The sequence below is a fragment of the Pseudorca crassidens genome, chromosome 15 (genome assembly GCF_039906515.1).
Source record: "Pseudorca crassidens isolate mPseCra1 chromosome 15, mPseCra1.hap1, whole genome shotgun sequence".
Classification (NCBI taxonomy): Eukaryota; Metazoa; Chordata; class Mammalia; order Artiodactyla; family Delphinidae; genus Pseudorca; species Pseudorca crassidens.
In genome coordinates, this window is record NC_090310.1 from 14,330,179 (window position 1) to 14,347,761 (window position 17,583).

A 17,583-nucleotide genomic window follows, 5' to 3' on the forward strand; every position below is an offset into this window, starting at 1 on the left:
AGACAATCCGGTTCCTAATCCTAAACCCAAGCTGCTAAACACCGTGTTCTCTTGCCTCCCCATATGCTACCATCTGTCGATGACCTGGTCACTATTACTGCTGGCACTAGGACAGTGCTTTTGAAATTGCAGGCTGCCTGCCTTTAAGTTGGCCATGCAATCAATTTCGTGGTTAAGCCCAGTTTTTCAATTAAATAGAAGAAACTAAAAATTTTGAACATCAGTGCGTGTTATGTGTGGTGAGGGTGGTTTTTATTTCATGAAATTTGTTTGTTATAAACGCATCCTTTTCAGACATCAGTTCTCAAATACTTCAGCAAATGACAGGAACCCATTGCAAAGGCAACACCACTGTTGATGGAAGACTAGAGCTTAGAGGAGATCTCTTTGCTTTGTTAGTTCTCATCTACCAAAGGTAACCAGAGGTGACCCACTAGCCTTGCTCTTGGACACCCTCCACAGCACACTGTTAAATGTTTCCAGAGTGCCAGGCACTGTTCGAAGCGCTTTGTTAACCTGCTCCTGGGAATTCCCTGGTGGTCCAGTGGTTAGGACTCCGTGCTTTCACTGTCGAGGTCCCAGGTTCAATCTCCGGTCAGGGAACTAAGATGCCACAAGCCGCACGGTGTGGCCAAAAATGACCCCCAAAAAACAAACCTGAATCCTCACTGCATTCAAGTGGGTACGGTTATCCTTATTTTACAGATGAGGAAACAGGCACAGAGAGGTTAAGCCACTCAGTCAAAGTTACGTGGCCCGTCGGAGTTGGAGCCAGGGTTTGGACCTGCCATGCCGATTCCAGTCCTGAGAACACCCTTCCTGGACCAGACGGCGCTGCAGCATCTCCCTGCAGAGCCTGTGGCCTACCATGCCTATGTGGCCACCCCGTCAGCAGCCTGGAGGAATCTTGTCCTCAGGTAAGAAGACAAATCCCTGTAGGACTCCCATCCTCCACCCCGTAGTAAGCCAGGGCCCTAGGAGTACAGTCTCTGCCCTCCGCATGGAATGCTCCAGGCCAGAATTCCCCCCTTTGTGTGCCTTCAAAGCACACCTCTCTCAAGATGGCTGCTGCGACCACCGCAGCTGAGGTGTCACAGCCATCACCCTCATCCAGGTAACCCTCCTGATCGCATCACTGGCTGCCATGAGATTATAAATATATTTCTGTGTGTCTGGACCGTCTCCCCACCAGAGGGCAGGCATTTTGTCTACGTGCTGCTGTGCCTCTAGCTCCTGGATGGGTGATGGCACATACGAAGAACCCCAGAAAAATCTGTTATTGACTGACCAAGAGTTTGGAGTAAAGAGGGTGAATAACCTCAAAAGCAAAACTTAACCCCCTTCAACCTGCTATCTGCTCCTGCAATGATCAAACCACTCTAGTTCATCCATCATCAACTAGCATGGTGTAAGGAGTTTGGGGTCTTCAGCGACAAAAAAAAAGATGGGCTCACACAGACGGGCAGAGAGAGAGTTTGTTCAAGACAGCAAGTAAGTTCACAATGAGCTGGACTGGACTCCACAGCACACCTCGGGTCTGTGCATTCACTCCGCTTCTCTTGAAATCCGCAAGGACAGTGGGCACGTCCGAGGACCTTCAGGCACAGTGCACCCACCAGGACAAAGAGGTGCTTACAAAGCACCATCTCCAACTGGACTTGTGGGCTGGGTCCATGTCAGATTTTACAGACGGTAGGGAAGGAAGATGTGAGCTCTTATTCTCCAACGGCTTCTGCATCGCGATGGAAACGCCACACACAAACCTCCGAGTCCGAGGAGGGAGCAGCGTTCCACGCACTAGAGGCGGCAGGACGAAGCGAAGGAGGTAGAAGCAAAAGCCCGTTGAGGTGTCCCGTCCTCAGCACTGTCCTGTCCCACAGAGCACCCAGAGGCTGGCCCCTACCACCCAGCCCCTGCTGGGGAGCGAGGGAGGGAAGAGCCACAGAGCCCCTGCCCGCTGGGAAAGGGAAAAATTCACGTTAGTGAACATGACTGCCCTTTACAAATGCGGAGGATGCACTTCCTGGCAAAACAGGCCCGGCCGACGCGGGAGCTCTGTGCCGGGAAGTCAGAGCCGGCTTCTGGAGCCCCGGGCTGAGTGCACACGGAGGGCGCGTGTATAAGAAGAAGGGTGTCTTTAAACTCCCATCCCCGTGCAGATGCTCCTCACGCTCTGTATTACGTCCTCCTTCTGGGCAGGAGTTGAGTCAGCTCTGCGAGCACTTGTTGGTCCAATACACTAAAAGAAAGAGGTTTGTACTCTCAGCGAGAAGACCCGTGTGCTTGGTGAGACCCAGAAGGATACCACTGCCCGCCCCTCATCCTGACGACGGGTGACACTTGGAAAGAACAGCTTACAGAACACCCCCAATTACTTACCGCACGTGTTCTTCCCTTAGAAAACACCCATCAGACAGAAGGAAATGGAGACACAGCAAATTCAGATTTTTTATTCTGGAAAGCACATATGCACATATTTCAAACACAGAAAATTAATTTGGGAGTAAATGCCATAACAGATCAGCTACTGACCATCATGCAGCAAGGTAAGTGAAATGGATTCGCTGGCCCTCGAAACCCCACAGTGCCTGCAGGAGGGTTGAAAAACTAGGATGCTGAATCCCTACGTACTGCCAAAGAAAACGCAACCGAAGTGGCAGGTTCCTAATGACGAGAAAAACTTACAGATAGATAGAATCAAAACTGATTCAAGTCATACAGTGAAAGGACAAAAGGAAAAAGGAAAGAGATCAATATGATCTGAAACAACCATTTTAATAGTAAGTTGCTGACCTTTTATTGGACTCTGGTCCAAGATGCCTGAGGATGAGCCAGTGTTCCTGCACGGGGTCACCCCTGAATGGCAGACAGACCCTGTCTGTGACACTCTTCTCATCCTGAGGCCCTCCAGCAGGAGACAGCAGAGGACAAGGCCTTGTCTGCTAGTGCCCAGGTAGTAACAGGTCCTCTGGGCTTGCTGAGGGTCAGTGGGCCCAGGCCCCATGGGCTCCCCTCCTCCCTTTGTACACCTGGCTGACGCTGGGTTTCCGGAAGATCTCTGAGAATCACCTGCGAGGGAGAATGCTGGATTTTAAAGTGAGTGACCCGACCTCATGACAAGTCATACCATCCAGGCATTTTTGGCACTTCCTTTCCTCATGCCTAACAGTGTCCCTGCTCCCCTGGCTACAGATGCCAGCCAGTCCCTGTGATTAAAACAAGGGCCATTAATGTTAGCAACAAGCTGGATCGAACAAACCAGTGAAAGTGACTTTTTTCACCTGTCTTCCTTTTATATTACTCTGCCAGTTCTAAATCTATTCCTGTAACTCTACTTCATGGGGATTTTATTAATTCAGTAGCAGCTTCCTCTAAATCTGTTGGTCTTAGTGATACTGATGTTTCTAAAGGCCAAGCCAAATGGCTCTTTCTCAATCTTGTCTCAAAGTCTCTAAAGAGAAAACTAAATTAACCGGTTAGCCATGCATCATGTAAGCAACTCATATCATAAAAAAACTGGATAGACAAGTATGATTACTGCGCTTGAAACATACTAAAAGGAAAAAAAGGAATATTAACATATCAAGTTACTATGATGATTATTTTAATAACAACCTTAAGTAAAAGCCCACAAATGTTTTCCATTTAAGAATGCCTGGATATTAAAAGAAAAAAAAAAGCCTGGGATAAAATGTTCTAGGCCAATATATTTCAGACTGCAGGGCTGGTTCTAATTTAGAACAGAATACAGACCTGGAGTTAAGAGAAAAAAGTGCTGACTGACAGTCGCGCCCAAGGTTTTAACTGCCCTTCTGCTATAACATGGCTTGGGAGAACACAGAAATCATTAATGACTATGGGTTAAGGCAAAAAGCTATTAAGGAAAAGAAAAATGGTAAGAATACAAGTAACAAGAAAGGGCTGGAAAAGATGCACAACTGTTTTAAAATGAAGATGGTTTGGAAGGAAAACAGGGATAAAGGAATTAGATCATCAAAATGTTATAGGAAAGAAAAATGCTTTTGGTTTTCCCGATAAATGGCAAATCAGAATTGCTTTCCTTCAAATTTCACAGGCATCGTTTACTTAATGTTACTGATCTACTACTAGTTGCCATTTCCTTCTGAGAATGTTAATTGCATAAAAATAAATGCCAAAAAACCAAAGAACACCCAGGAAAGAAAACCCATCCCCTCTTCAAAGAAAACAAGAAGCCCTGTCATAACTATTAGACCGACTCATCACCCTCTCTCTCCATACTGTCATCTGCATTCCAGAAGAGAACAGCTCGTTTTCACTCTAGAGCCGTGTGTACTTCATTTTTAAGCCCTTTTGAGTGAGGAAGCTGTTTTAACTTTTATAATGGAGGGAAGGGACAACAGAGAAGAAAAAGACAGTGGAACATTCTGTGCCAACTCAACTCAAACAAGACCGAATTCCTCGCTGTCCACGTGGAAAATGAAACTTAGATCTGTACCATGTAGGTGACTTTTAAATATTTAACTTTTTACTCAACATAAAAGCACAAATCTGTCTTAATTATAGTATTAAAATGTGACTATTTTTTCTTCAAAGGAAAAAAAAAACTTAGGTATGTTTTCTTGCAAGCAAAATGGAGAAAAAGGTATTATTGTTGTTACTATAATTATTAAGCCACAGACACATAAAATCCACAAAATGGATTGGGGTGGCTTTGGAAATGCAGTATCATATCAAAGGTGCAGACTGTTTTGAACATTCTGTACAGATCGGGCTGAAACAAGAACCAAAGCAAACCTCAACCCCACCAGCAGTGAAGCGCCTCTGGGACCCTGGGAAAGACAGCATGGCCTGCTCTGACGGCGAGGTCACGAATCCTCTCCGGCGCTACTCAGGATCATCCCGCCAAGTCCGCAGGTGAGGCTGAAGGGTTCTGGCGGTGCCCAGTGCGAAGCACGTGCATCATTGGACCAATTTCTGAACAGATTTTTTATAAATATATACAAATCAGTTACAGGCACTTGAAATGTCTTTGGCTGGAATAACCCAACATTGCAAGATAATGTATTCACAGAGTGTCCAGGCCCAGGCTGGGTTCAGCAGGCAATGATTATGGTTCTCTCAGTCTCTCTCAGAAAACGGCAGCCGTGGGATTAGGCATCAGCCAAAGCCACCTAGAAGAGAGCAAGACGGCAGCCCAGTCACGCAGCAAAGCCTGGATGACTCGGCCCCACCAGCACTCTTACCAGGTTCTGGTCCTATCCCAAACCCAGGGAGCCACACCGCACACATCTATCAATCAGTCAGGGGAACTATTATCAGTCAGGGGAACTGTTAAACCCCTAAGAAAATAGACCTCATCTAGGAGGGAATGAATAGAAATCTGAGCCTCCTGCAAGACGCAGCTGACCCTGCAGAGCCACTGTGCTGCGATACAGCGTTATGTGTCTGGAAACCCGGAAGAGCATTCTGGGAGGTGACTTCTCAAGCCCGTGGAATCGGAGGGGAGGCAGCCCTCAGGGTCAGCCGCTTGCCAGTGGGGATTAGAGAACACTTTTTTCCCAGCTGAGGCCTGGGTATATGGTTGAAGATGCAACACCATAATTGAGGCTGAGGGGAGATGACTGCTGATAAAAAGACAGGAAGTAATTTCGCTGGAGGAAAGGAATCACCCACAATAAATGGAATAAGGACTAATTGGGACCTTCTGGTGCAATGCTGGGTCAGACCCCACCCACCGCTCACCTTCTCAGGACAAAATTCAGGATTGCTCTGACGCAGTTTGCTGGGTCTGCCTTTGATAACCGCATAGCAAAACATCGTTATTACCATCACGAAGAGGAAGTAACTGGTGTGCATGAGGTGCAAGTTTATTAATGAGCGGTCATCCTAAACAAAGAGAACAAACCAGAAACATGTGCACTGAGTTACTGAGGATTTTAATGCTGGGTTCCTGGAATCAGGGTGCACAATTTCCAGACTTGCCGCAACTATCAATTCACACGGGAATCGACAGCTGAACTATTAACGCTGGAGCTTGTTAAGTGAAGACAGAGTGTTCCCGACACCACCCATACCTTCCCTTCCTAAGGGGGTCCTATGCCCGAATCCCCCCGCCCCTGACAAGGCCCCATAGTCTTTAACCCCTGCTCTTCTCTTTATGTCCTCTTGCTCCGACAGCCCTCAGCTTGCATGGCTGACAGCCCAAGCCTGTGTTCCTAACTCCTAACTCCTTCCTGGGCCTTTCCCCACTTGGACAAGCCCCTGGCTGGAAACGCTGAAGCCGGCCTTGACTCACTCCTCCTTGATGTCCCACAGGCAAGCAGCCACCGGGCTCGGCCAGTTGTTGAGATCCCAGCCAGGCCCCCACTCCTGTTCCTTCTCACAGCTCCAGGCCTCAGGCGCCATCCCATTTACACACATCAGTTGGGCAGACAAGTCTTCCTGACGCACTGCTCTACAAATTCCCTAGAGCCCAAACTCAGGCAGTGATGGCCTCGTCCGAGGAGAAAGTCTAAACACCTCAGCGAGGCACAAAGGGCCTTCTGGAGCCTGGCCCCTGCCCACCATACAGCCTGATCCCCATTGCTGCAGGCCCCTGGTATACCACTGTCCACAACTTGATAAAAACGCGGCATAAGGAAAGAGAAGGACGGACCGGGCAAAAAGAAAAATCCACCTGGCATATACGGACAGAAGAAAAGAGGATTTACAAAAATTCAGTGCAGTCTGTTAAAGGTGGGCTCAAGTCAGAGCAGCAAACTAAACTAGCAAATCATCCACTAGTCCATAGTACAGTGCCTTCTGCCCATTTCCTCCTTACAAAGTAAAATCCTACACAGGCATCAATAACTAGCCAGAGTCATCTCCTCCTATTGACTTCTGCCTTTCTGGATTCTGAACTATTTATTGCTCAGACTGACACTAACCCAATACGCTTCAGTGAGTGGCTGCGTGGATGAGTAAGACTGAACCAGCCTCTGCTGTAGCCCCAGGTTAGGCACACAGCAGTGCTCAATAAATAACTGCTGTTGAACAAAGCGGGAAACAGAACAGAAGCAATTTTCTTAACCCAATGGGCGGCATGTTTTTCCAAGTCTCCAGCACTCCACCTGGTCTCCCAACCCAGCTGGACAGCGAGAATGGCAGGGGCTAAGCTAACCCAAGGAGGTAAACAGGGCCTGCTCTAACAGTTCCTGGACACACACACACATGCACAGCAACTGTCCTCACTTACATCTGGAACAATAACTGTCAGCTTGGGGTTTAAAGCATGGTAGACCTTTCCAATGGCCCCCTTGTAACACCAGAAAGGGTTGTAGTCTTGAGCATATTTTGTGTTGGCATCTCTGGCAGTTGTGAAGATCTTGTACCAGAGCGTGGCGTTGCTGTAGGTGTCAGGAGCACAGTGCGGCGGCTGTCTGCAGGAGAAGACGGGGCAAGACACATGCTCAGTGGCCTTGAGACATTTACTTGTGTCTCAGCCACCAGCGCTGGCATAGCACCAAGAAGAGCCACACGTGCAGAATGAATAAGAAACACATTCTCTTGAGATAAATACCATTATATTTTTAGTTCAGTGGTTTTTTTTTTTTTTTTTGTGCGGTACGCGGGCCTCTCACTGTTGCAGCCTCTCCCGTTGCGGAGCACAGGCTCCGGACGCGCAGGCTCAGCGGCCATGGCTCACGGGACCAGCCGCTCCGCGGCATGTGGGACCCTCCCGGACCGGGGCACGAACCCGTGTCCCCTGCATCAGCAGGTGGACTCTCAACCACTGTGCCACCAGGGAAGCCCAATTTCTTTAAAAAAATTAATAAACACGTAAAGAATAAGAAATAGGCATCCGGCACTTAGGAGTCTGGGTGTTAGACTTCTGCCTTCAGAATTCAACCCATGTCCTCTCGCATATGATGTGGCCAGAAAAGGACTCGCTCCTTTTAAGCCCATTTTCTCAAATTATCTAAACTCTTAGTCACAACTGGAAGTCTTACATACAAAGTTCTCTATCAGATATTACAACCAACAGCAAATAATGCTTAACTTGTCCTACAAACCTCCAAATGTCTAAAACAGATAAATCCCAGGATTATTATTTTTAAAGGATTCACCCTAAGATTCTTTTAAATAGGCTACATCTTGTGTATTTCATGTAATTATAGATCATTATCTCCTTTCCAGAGAAAGGAGAGGCAAGAAAAGCCTTAAAGGCAAAGCGCTTACACTGACAGCTGCTCAAAAAAAATATGAAGCAGGGCTTCCCTGGTGGCGCAGTGGTTGAGAGTCCGCCTGCCGATGCAGGGGACACGGGTTCGTGCCCCAGTCCGGGAAGTTCACACATGCCGCGGAGCGGCTAGGCCCGTGAGCCATGCCACTGAGCCTGCGCGTCCGGAGCCTGTGCTCCGCAACGGGAGAGGCCGCAACAGTGAGAGGCCCGCGTACCGCACACACACACACACAAAATATATATATATATATATATATATATATATATATATATATATATATATGAAGCAAAAGTTTCAGAAACAGTAACTATATCACGGAAAATAATGTTCAATTTATACTATCAATTTAAAAAATAACTCTTCCTGGATAATGGAGACGAACAAAACCTTTATCTTTCAGGAGCCTTAAATGTCATTATGGTCACAGGATCAGCTCTTATTCATCTTTCCTGTGGCTTCTTCTACCAACAGGAAAGGCCACCTAAAACTTACACACAGCAACCAGATGCTTTCACAACCTTGTTGAAACACTAACCCTCTGATACTTCTATGCAGAAGTTTTACCTTTAGAAAACCAAAATTAAACTGAAACAATCTTACAGACAGGTCCCAGTAATGACAATTCTACAAAGTAACACGAGGCAAGCTGTCCTGAGAATTTGCTCAGGCATCCCAGTCACGTTTACAGTAAATGGAGCTTCTTATGGGGTCAGGAAAGTACTTACACAGTGACAGGGAACACGCCAGGGTGGGCTGTGAGGGTCATGCAGGCTGTGAACACCACCTGCTCACAGTGGCCGTGAAGGGCACAGTCGTCCGAGCTCCAGGCTGTGGGCAGGGTAAAGGTAATGTTTATCTCCTCGTGGGCTTCTCTGCCTGGAAAGAGAAATTGGTTTTTTGGTAAGTAAAGCGAGAATTCATACATTTATTATTCTCTGGAATCTGAATGAATCCTGACATCAAACCCACCCAGGAATCACCTATCAGCCCACTGAACTGGGACCCCTGCTTTTGTGGGGTTTCAGGAATAACAGCAGTTCCGAGCCAGACTGAGGCCTGCTCACCTGGCAGAGCCACAAAATGGCAAACGGAGAGGGGTCACCTTCAGCCAAGGCCTGGAGTTGCCACGCAAGGGCCCAGGCCATGCCTCAGTGGGAAGGCTGGGGCTGGGTAAGTCATCACCATTGTTACAGCTTTCATACAGCACTCTTACCATTTTCAAACTGCTTTTATATGTACTACTTCACTTAAGATGTACCACTATCCTAAGAACATGACCAAAGAAGTGTTACTGTTCCCCTTTACAAACGAGTAGACTGAGGATCAGACGGCTGAACAGACTTAAGAAAGGTCATGAGACGGGTGAGTGATGAAGCGTAAATGAATAAGGTATTCGAACATCACAGCGGAAGAAAAAGGTCCACTTGCTACGTGGAAAACCCAGATGTCGCCCTTACCTCCTTACATGGGAACAGCTCTCACCTGGTACAGCCAACAGGAGGCTGGCAGGCACTCCCAAGTTCCTTCAAGGACTTTAAAAGGTTCTTGGTAACCAAACCAAAGATGATTCTTCCAAGGCCCAAGCCTCTGGCACAAAGCCTTTCCTGATTATTCCAGCTTCTACTTTCCAACCTTCTCCTGAATCACCTACAGTCTGTCATGGGTTTAGCACTAGTCCAAGGGCAGTGCTCAATGTTCCATAAGTGTTTATTTTTAATATTATTTAACAAGCATTTATATAGCATTTCCTTTGTGCCAGGAACTATTTTAAGTGCTTGATGAATATTAACTCACATTACGCTTGTCTCTTCCTTATCCCAAAATTCCAAAGGGAAGAGACCAGGCTTTTTCTAGTTCTTAGCCCAGTGCATTCACAAAATTTTAAGACTAGTAGCAATATCTGTAGTATGTACTGAAAACTCCAAAATGATGAGCCAGAATAAAAAATTGGTGTTTTTAACAGACTCACAGATATAGAGAGCAGACTTGTGGTTGCCAGGGGGTGGGCTGGTGGGGGAGGGATGGATTGGGAATTGGGATTAGCAGAGGCAAACTATTATATACAGGATGGATAAACAAGGTCCTGCACAGGGAACCATATTCAATATCCTGTAACAAACCATAATGGAAAAGAATATGAAGAATATGTATAACTGAGTCACTGTGCTGTACAGAAATTAACAACATTGTAAATCAACTATACTTCAATAAAATTAAAGAAAAATAAAAACTCAAAAATTTTAAAATGTGTGTTTTTAAATATTAAGACCAGAAATAGGCCTTATAATTTTTTCCCAGTCTCCTACTCTTATGGGCTTTTATTGAGAGCCTACTGCATACCAAACACTTTAATAGGTGAAGATGTAGTAGAAATGGTCCCTTCTTGGCTTCGTTTAGTTCAAACTCAACAAAAGGGAAGACATATACAAAAAATAAAAAACAGTCTGATGAGTAAAACCGTACACTCTAATGCTCTGTGTTGTAACAGCTGTTACCTGAGAAAGCCTGGAGAGAAGTGGCTGACACTCACATACCTGAGAGTCCAATCTGATGCCCGAGAACGGTCGAGTACAGATGGGTGACGTTGCGAGAGTACCCGCCAAAGGGTTTGAGTGGGTCCAGGGTTAGTGTGATTGCAACTGAGATGTTCACTGGGCCTGAATCCTCCAGGGACTGTGGGGACTGGGTGGACATCCTGGCCTGGCCGCTGGTCACTGTGCTTTCCAGAGCTGTGGTGTCGTTTGTGAGATGCTTTAGTGTTTCATTCTCTGATACGCACAAGTCCAAATCATTAAACCGCAGCAGAAAGGTATTCCAATCCTTCAGTAAAACGAGAGAGAGGAAAACAAGCCTGAGCCGACTGAAAGTGCTGCCAGTGCAGTGACAGTCACAACCCACGGTGTGGCATCACACAACAGGGGGACCATGCCTCAGAGTCAGTCCTTCAAAATACAACAACACAGCATTCAGCCTCTTGTGCTGGCGTAATAGTGTGGTTTTTCAACCACTCTCACATTCAAAATCTAAAATATAAACTCTTCATTGGCATGAGCTATTACACTGTGAGATTAAGCCAACTTAGGAAAATATGTAAAGAAAAAAAGGGTCTTAAACTTACAGGAAATGATCTAGCCTCAGAATCAAGCTTGAAAAGAAAGATTGAACAAAAGTAGTAAAATATTAAAAGTATTAATCCAAACTCATTTAGCAGTTACAATTAGTTATTTTTTAAAAATTAAGGCCGCCTTAAAATATTTTCTCGTAAGGTCAATTTTCTACACCTTGCTTTCTGTCTTGGGAACGCAAAACTGCAGTAACTACCAACACTCGTGTGGTACTGTCCCCCCTCGTCATGGACTTTGGATGCCACTTTAGAACAGGCACAATTTCAAAAGGGAGGAGAAAAGATGTTTTCAGGCTTCTCTTAATATCTGTACTGATGGTTTAAATTATAAGCAGTTTTAAAACTGACACCAACAAAGTACCCACCAGGGTGTGTGTTTTTAGTTTTAGCAGACACCCAAAGATGAACTCAGGCTAAAATAGCAATAACAAATCAACTGAGGCTGTTACATACAACTTCTTTCTCCCAAGCAACATTATCTACAAAAAGGTGCCAAAGGTGAAGACAAACCAAGTTACATTTTTTTAAAATAAATTTATTTATTCATTTTATTTTTGGCTGCGCTGGGTCATCATTGCTGCATGCAGGCTTTCTCTAGTTGCGGCGAGCGGGGGCTACTCTTCATTGAAGTGCGCAGGCTTCTCATTGCAGTGGCTTCTCTTGTTGCGGAGCATGGGTTCTAGGCATGTGGGCTTCACTAGTTGTGGCTCGTGGGCTCCAGAGTACAGGCTCAGTAGTTGTGGCGCATGGGCTTAGTTGCTCCACGGCATGTGGGATCTTCCCGGACCAGGGCTCAAACCCGTGTCCCCTGCATTGGCAGGCAGATTCTTAACAAGTGCGCCACCAGGGAAGCCCCAAGTTACATTTTTAAAAAAAATTTGTTTTTATTTTTGGCTGCATTGGGTCTTCATTGCTGCACACAGGCTTTCTCTAGTTGCGGCGAGAGGGGGCTACTCTTTGTTGTGGTACGCGGGCTTCTCACTGTCGTGGCTTCTCTTGTTGCGGAGCACGGGCTCTAGGCATGCAGGCTTCAGTAGTTGTGGCACATGGGCTCAGTAGTTGTGGCTTGCAGGCTCTTGAGCACAGGCTCAGTAGTTGTGGCACATGGGCTTCATTGCTCCACGGCATGTGGGATCTTCCCAGACCAGGGCTCGAACCCATGTCCCTTGCATTGGCAAGCAGATTCTTAACCACTGTGCCACCAGGGAAGCCCCAAGTTACATTTTGAATAATTCTAACATTGATTAAAAATGCCATTCGGAGTAATCCCTAACCAGTCAGGTCTACCTTTATAGCCTCAGTTTATCAGTATCTGGCATTTAGTAAGAAGGCAACCAGATATTTCAAATTACATTTTCCCTGACACCTACAAACTCAGCAGACCATTAAAGAACATTAGGGCTGAAAATGAACATCCTAGTCTCACCCCTTCCTATTCCAGACATGAGGAAACTGAGGCCCAGAGCAAATCAGGGACTCTCCAATGCCAGCTGAGTTGAAGGCAGACTTAGAATTGTTTTCTGATTCACAGCACCAAACTTTCCCCATACACCTAGGATCCTCATTTGAAAATAAAATCACTAAATTAATCATAATCAAAGTTCTGCAGCATCTTGCAGCTCTGCTTTCCTGCAGAGTTCGAGTCCATTTTGAACAGCTGGCCAAGGCCAATGTCAGGCCCCATTTTGATTAAGGGCTAATTATCCGGGCTACATCTTAACCATTGATCTTGGCTGCGTGTTCAACATGGACTTGAGCTTTGAGGGAGAGCAATGCCAGGATGCTGAAGAACTTTGGTTGCGACTAGAATGTTCATTTTCAGCCCTAATGTAGGTACAGCCTGTTTCGATAACCTTTAAAGATTCAGGCAGGGTCAGAAAAGGGGGAGAATGAAGCCAGCCAGCAGGTATCTTGGTAAGAAACTCTTTGGAAGGGTTTCACAGGAGAAATAGCTAAAACTTGTTACTTTGTATTAGAGACTTAATGTGGGAAGATGGTCCCTTCTTGCTAACATCACCTATGATCTAGAATGCCACAGAGCACAAGAGGAAGCATAATCCCCGTAACACTGAGCAAAACTCTCCTCTTCATCACAAGGCACACACGATGCAACAATAATGCAATCCCTATCCCCGCCCCCATGGCCACTCTCACCAACGAACACACCCAAGAAGAAAAAGTGTAAGAGAAGACACTCACAGAATCTAAGACGGGAACTAATTTGTCCTAAAAGACACTTATCCACCAGTAAATTCACCATATCATTGATTCAGCATAATTTCTAACGCATAAAATAAATTTATTAATAGGGATATTGTTATTCACCTCTATTAAACAAGATTATCAACTGTATTGTTTTCTGATATGCAGAAACACTTTTTAAATTTATTTTATGATATTTTTGATTTTTGGCTGCATTGGGTCTTCGTTGCTGCATGCAGGCTTTCTCTAGTTGTGGTGAGCCGGGGCTACTCTTTGTTGTGGTGTGTGGACTTCTCACTGCGGTGGCTTCTCTTGTTGCGGAGCACAGGCTCTAAGCATGCGGGCTTCAGTAGTTGTGGCATGCAGGCTCCATAGTTGTGGCTCGTGAACTCTAGAGCGCAGGCTCAGTAGTTGTGGCACACGGGCTTAGTTGCTCCGTGGCATGTGGGATCTTCCCAGACCAGGGCTCGAACCTGTGTCCCCTGCACTGGCAGGCAGAGTCTTAACCCCTGTGCCACTAGGGAAGTCCCACACACATCTTTTACAATCTGTATTATGACTGTTCAAAAATTATTATATGCCTAGACTAGCGATTAAAGAGCAACGCCCAAATAATTCACTTAAATTGACCAAAAAATAAAATCTAGAAGGCAAGTTTGTAGATTACTGAAGCTTTCCTTGATAAGAAAAAGGCAAATATCTTTGGAAATAAGATGCTGCTTTCTAATTTCTTTAGAATTTCTTCTTCTCCAATGAAAAAGCTATCAGTACAGCTGATAAAACTCCATGACAATATATGGCTTTAAAATAACAAATGTTGGCTTCCCTGGTGGCGCAGTGGTTGAGAGTCCGCCTCCTGATGCAGGGGACACGGGTTCGTGCCCCGGTCCGGGAAGATCCCACATGCCGCGGAGCGGCTTGGCCTGTGAGCCATGGCCGCTGGGCCTGCGCGTCCGGAGCCTGTGCTCCGCAACGGGAGAGGCCACAACAGTGAGAGGCCCGCGTACCGCAAAAAAAAAAAAAAAAATGTTTACAGTTTTTAAAAATTGTAGTTAGCTAATTTAATATGAATAGCAAAGAAGTTAGTTCTTGATCTTCTTGACACAAACATTTTGCAAATATATTTTCCAAAATACATGTTTCATTGCTGAAACAGTCTAACTAAAGCTGGTAGCATTATTTAAATCAATAACTATCTGACTAGGTTATTTCCTAACAAAGTGAGCCACAGCAAGATGCAAGACCAAAAATTCTGAATAAATATTACTCTTTCTCACTGGGATAAAAGTCACAACCAAAGAAAGGTATGTGGAGAGCCAAAAGGTGTTTTCCCACTCTATAAAGGTCCAGCCAGTCTGAGAGGAGAACTTAGAATTTACTATACCTCTGCCATTTCTGGTGACTTGATCTCCTTGATTTTGAAGAAATAGCCCAAGGTCAGGAAAGCTATTGCCATGGCGCTTACACTGATCATAAAGACCACCAAGGGGGGCCGGCTGCTGATGTACACCTTCAGGTTCTCCAGGGGGTTGATGTTGAACATTATTCTGATCAGCTCCACCTGAAAGGAATGAATCAGAAGATTCACCCACTGACTCGCCAAAAGAAAACCTATGACTCTCACTTCTGTTTCTTTGACGGTTTGGGGGGATGAGGAGGTCACTCGTTATTGAACTTGAGAACTATCTGATCATAAATCCATTCAAAAGACTAGAAGGAAATAGAAGACCACTAAATGCTAACTGTCATTATTTCCAAGTGGTAGGATCTTGAAAGATAGGCATTCTTTCAGTTTGAATTTTCTAATTATTCTTTAATGAACATTTGCTACTTCCATATTACTTAAGAAAATGTTTAAGTCAGTAATACGACACAAATACATGCCAACATGTACAAAAATAAACTGAGGATACTCTTATTTCCTACCACTGAAGAGCTGAATCCTATTTATTCAACATTCTGTCCTGTTCACCACCATACTCATGCCCATCCCAGCACCTGGCAGAGAGTAGGCACTCAACAAGTACTGAATTTTATCACTCCCCTGCTTAAAGCCCTCCTAAGGCTTCCCACTGGACCTGGCATGAGATTCCTGTGAAGGCCCACAGGGTGTCATGATCCAGAAGCCCCGCCAACCTCTATGACTACCTCTCCACCAACATTCCCTCCTCATTCACCGGCCGCTGGCCACACTGGCCTTGCTATTTTTCAGGATCAGCTTGTCAATTTCTGCAAAGAAGTCAGCTGTGACTTTGATAGGGATTACACTGAATCCACAAATCAGTCTGGGGAGTACCACCACTTTAACAATATTATCTTCCAGTCTACGAACCTGGGATGCCTTTCCACTTATTTCCGTTCTCTTTCATTTATTTTAATATTTTGTATTTATCAAAGCATATGTGTGCACTTCTTTTGTTAAACTTATTCCTAAGTATTTTATTCGTGGAATTTTGAACATGTCCTATCTGCAGGCTTTTTACCTCTGCCTGGAATGCTTTAGCCCCAAATTTCCACATGCTTGCTCTTCTTAGAATGCAGGTCTATGCTCAGTAGTCAGTTCCTCAGAGAGCCCTTCCCTGACCACCCTCAGCCCCCGGCCTCCCAGGACCCTGCTTGACTTCCTTCACACTGTCTAGTTACGTTTCTACTTGTTCATAGTCTATCACCCCTCATTTGTGAGCTCCAAGAGAGCGGACATTTTGCCAGTCTTGCTCACTGCTATGGCCCTGGCTCCTGGTCCCCAGAACAGTAGCTGGCATGTAATGAGCTCTTATATACATGATCAGACTACAACACTAAAACTATTTAAAAAATCTGTGCCAGCTTTTAAATTTTAGAGAGAAAAAGATGCATCAACAGCCCCTAAGAACCAATAGCGACCGCGTGCAACAAGCCAGGCTGTGTACCTGTTTGTTTTCACAAGAGTCTTTGACTCAACGTTCTGTTTCTGAGATTTATCTCTGTTGATTCAGTCTACTGGGTTTACCTGCTGTATAAGATGCAAGTGTATCACAGTTGAGTTATCACAGGCATAGAAGCCCAGCTGGGTTCTTCCCACTGTTTCACTCACAAAGGGCACCAGAGCAGGCACAAGAGTGGTTCTAACACAACGAGGTCACCAGTAGGCCCGTCTGCAACTTGACTTTATATTGTCAGACTCTCCGAGGAAGTCATACCAGTTTACACTTCCCCCAGCAAGGAAAAGGTTCGCTCCATTTCCCAACATTCATGCCAACGCTTGATATTCTAAGGCAATCTTTTGGATCTGGACCAACGAGATCATGTGAAATTGTATCTCACCATTATTTTAAATTACAGCTCCCTGAAACAGAATATCCTTTTACTTCTTTATCGGCCATTTAGATTCTTCCTAGGTGAACTGCCTGAATCTTTGGCCATTTACCAGTAGGATGTTTGTCTATGTCTTCTTAATGTTTAAAATAATTTTTTGACATTTTAGACACTGAGCCTTTTCCAATTTTTTTAAAATGACATATATAACTACTCCAAGCTTTACAACAAAGGTGAATCATCACAACAAACCAGCTTTACAACATATGCTAAAGGAACTTCTCTAAGTGGGAAACACAAGAGAAGAAAAGGACCTACAAAAACAAACTCAAAACAATTAAGAAAATGGTAATAGGAACATACATATCAATAATAACCTTGAATGTAAATGGATTAAGTGCCCCAACCAAAAGACACAGATTGGCTCAATGGCTACAAAAATAAGACCCATATATATGCTGTCTACAAGACCTACTTCAGACCTAGGGACACATACAGATTGAAGGTGTGAAGGGATGGGAAAAGATATTCCATGCAAATGCACAACAAAAGAAAGCTGGAGTAGCAATACTCATATCTGATAAAATAGACTTTAAAATAAAGGCTGTTACAAGAGATAAGGAGGGACACTACATAATGATCAAAGGATCAATCCAAGGAGAAGATATAACAATTATAAATACATATGTACCCAACAGAGGAGCACCTCAATGCATAAGGCAAATGCTAACAACCAAGAAAGGAGAAATCGACAGTAAC

At 45.0% G+C, this 17,583-nt stretch overlaps 1 protein-coding gene across 4 annotated transcripts in view; it reads right to left on the reverse strand.

Moving 5' to 3' along the window:
- Positions 1-2,435: 2,435 nt before the first annotated feature.
- The window catches only part of TMEM248 (transmembrane protein 248), a 32,220-nt gene continuing 17,072 nt past the window's right edge, over positions 2,436-17,583 (reverse strand). For all 4 annotated transcript variants that reach the window (XM_067705977.1, XM_067705976.1, XM_067705978.1 and 1 more), the window contains exons 2-7: positions 14,915-15,091; positions 10,739-11,024; positions 8,930-9,080; positions 7,217-7,400; positions 5,725-5,868; positions 2,436-5,153 (exon numbers count right to left, since the gene is read on the reverse strand). In XM_067705977.1, the coding sequence (XP_067562078.1) occupies positions 5,133-5,153; positions 5,725-5,868; positions 7,217-7,400; positions 8,930-9,080; positions 10,739-11,024; positions 14,915-15,073 (945 nt within the window). In that variant the 5' untranslated portion in view covers positions 15,074-15,091 and the 3' untranslated portion in view covers positions 2,436-5,132. The remainder of the gene's footprint in view (positions 5,154-5,724; positions 5,869-7,216; positions 7,401-8,929; positions 9,081-10,738; positions 11,025-14,914; positions 15,092-17,583) is intronic.